Source organism: Protobothrops mucrosquamatus, unplaced genomic scaffold (genome assembly GCF_001527695.2).
Source record: "Protobothrops mucrosquamatus isolate PMUCROS unplaced genomic scaffold, P.Mucros_1.0 scaffold13869, whole genome shotgun sequence".
Lineage (NCBI taxonomy): Eukaryota > Metazoa > Chordata > Lepidosauria > Squamata > Viperidae > Protobothrops > Protobothrops mucrosquamatus.
The window spans coordinates 1-1,065 of record NW_015399638.1 but is presented as its reverse complement, the minus strand read 5'-3'; the positions used below and the strand labels follow the sequence as shown (position 1 = coordinate 1,065).

Here is a 1,065-nt window from a genome sequence, read left to right as displayed (position 1 = left end):
TGGCCTAGGGATATTTTAAACTGGTTTTTAATTAATTTTAAAACATGAATAGGCCTATTGTATATATCTTTTAATTGATTTTAAATTTTGTAGATTTGTATTGATTGTTCTGTTTTTAATTGGCTGTAAGCCGCCCTGAGTCCATTGGGAGAAGGGCGGGATATAAATGCAATAAAACTTCAAACTTCAAAACTTCAAAACAGAAACAGTTAACAAGCATATGATTCATTTAACTACTGCAATGATTCACTTAATAACATTGGTAAAAAAGATTATAACATTGGGGTACGACTCATTTAACAACAACTTTACTTAATAACAGACATTCTGGTCCCAATTGTGATCATAAGTCAAGGAGTACTTGTATTCAGCAGCCTAAGCAAAGCCTCCAAAGTCTTCACAATTATATATATTTTATTATATTTATATGCCACCCATTTCACTGTCAAGCAACTCTGGGCGGCTTACAACATAAAAACACAATATACAATGGTAAGAACATTAAAAATTAACAAAGAACTAGATAAAAATGGACCAATACATAAACCAGATGGAGGTGGAACCTTCTAATTTACTAACCACCTCCTGAGTGTTCACTCATTTGGAAACAAGTGCAGAAGAGAAATGGGAGAAAAGTGACAAAAAATGGCCAGTACTGTATAATCTTATTACCTCAGGGGAATTACAGACTGAGCCCACTCACCTGGGTATGTTTGCGGAAAAATACCCCTTGCACTTTCCCAAACACCTCATAGTCCACCGAAACGAGGCCTTGCCCCTCAGCCATGGTCGGGGGTGCCTGTACTGAAAGCAAAATAGCAATCAGGCAGAAAAAGAGAGGCAGGTGCCATGCCCGCAGGGAGACCGTCCCTCGAGCAACCTCCAAAGGCTGCATTGTCGAAGCGATCCGCTCTCCGGCGCCCTTATAACTCAGTTAACCTGACCCTCGCTTCCCTCCCCGGCGCCCTGCAGGGGAGGTTGGAGGGCAAGGCATCGCTCCGACAGGCCCCTCCCTTATTTCCACCCCGTTGGATATAGAAGACTGAAGCCTCTGAGACCTGCCGG

At 41.9% G+C, this 1,065-nt stretch overlaps 1 protein-coding gene across 1 annotated transcript in view; it reads right to left on the bottom strand.

Moving 5' to 3' along the window:
* LOC107301521 (acylphosphatase-1-like) overlaps positions 1 to 1,043 on the bottom strand; it is a 2,256-nt gene extending 1,213 nt beyond the window's left edge. The window contains exon 1 of the mRNA XM_015830731.1: positions 704 to 1,043. Coding sequence (XP_015686217.1) covers positions 704 to 895 — 192 coding nt within the window. The 5' untranslated portion in view covers positions 896 to 1,043. The remainder of the gene's footprint in view (positions 1 to 703) is intronic.
* Positions 1,044 to 1,065: the final 22 nt, after the last annotated feature.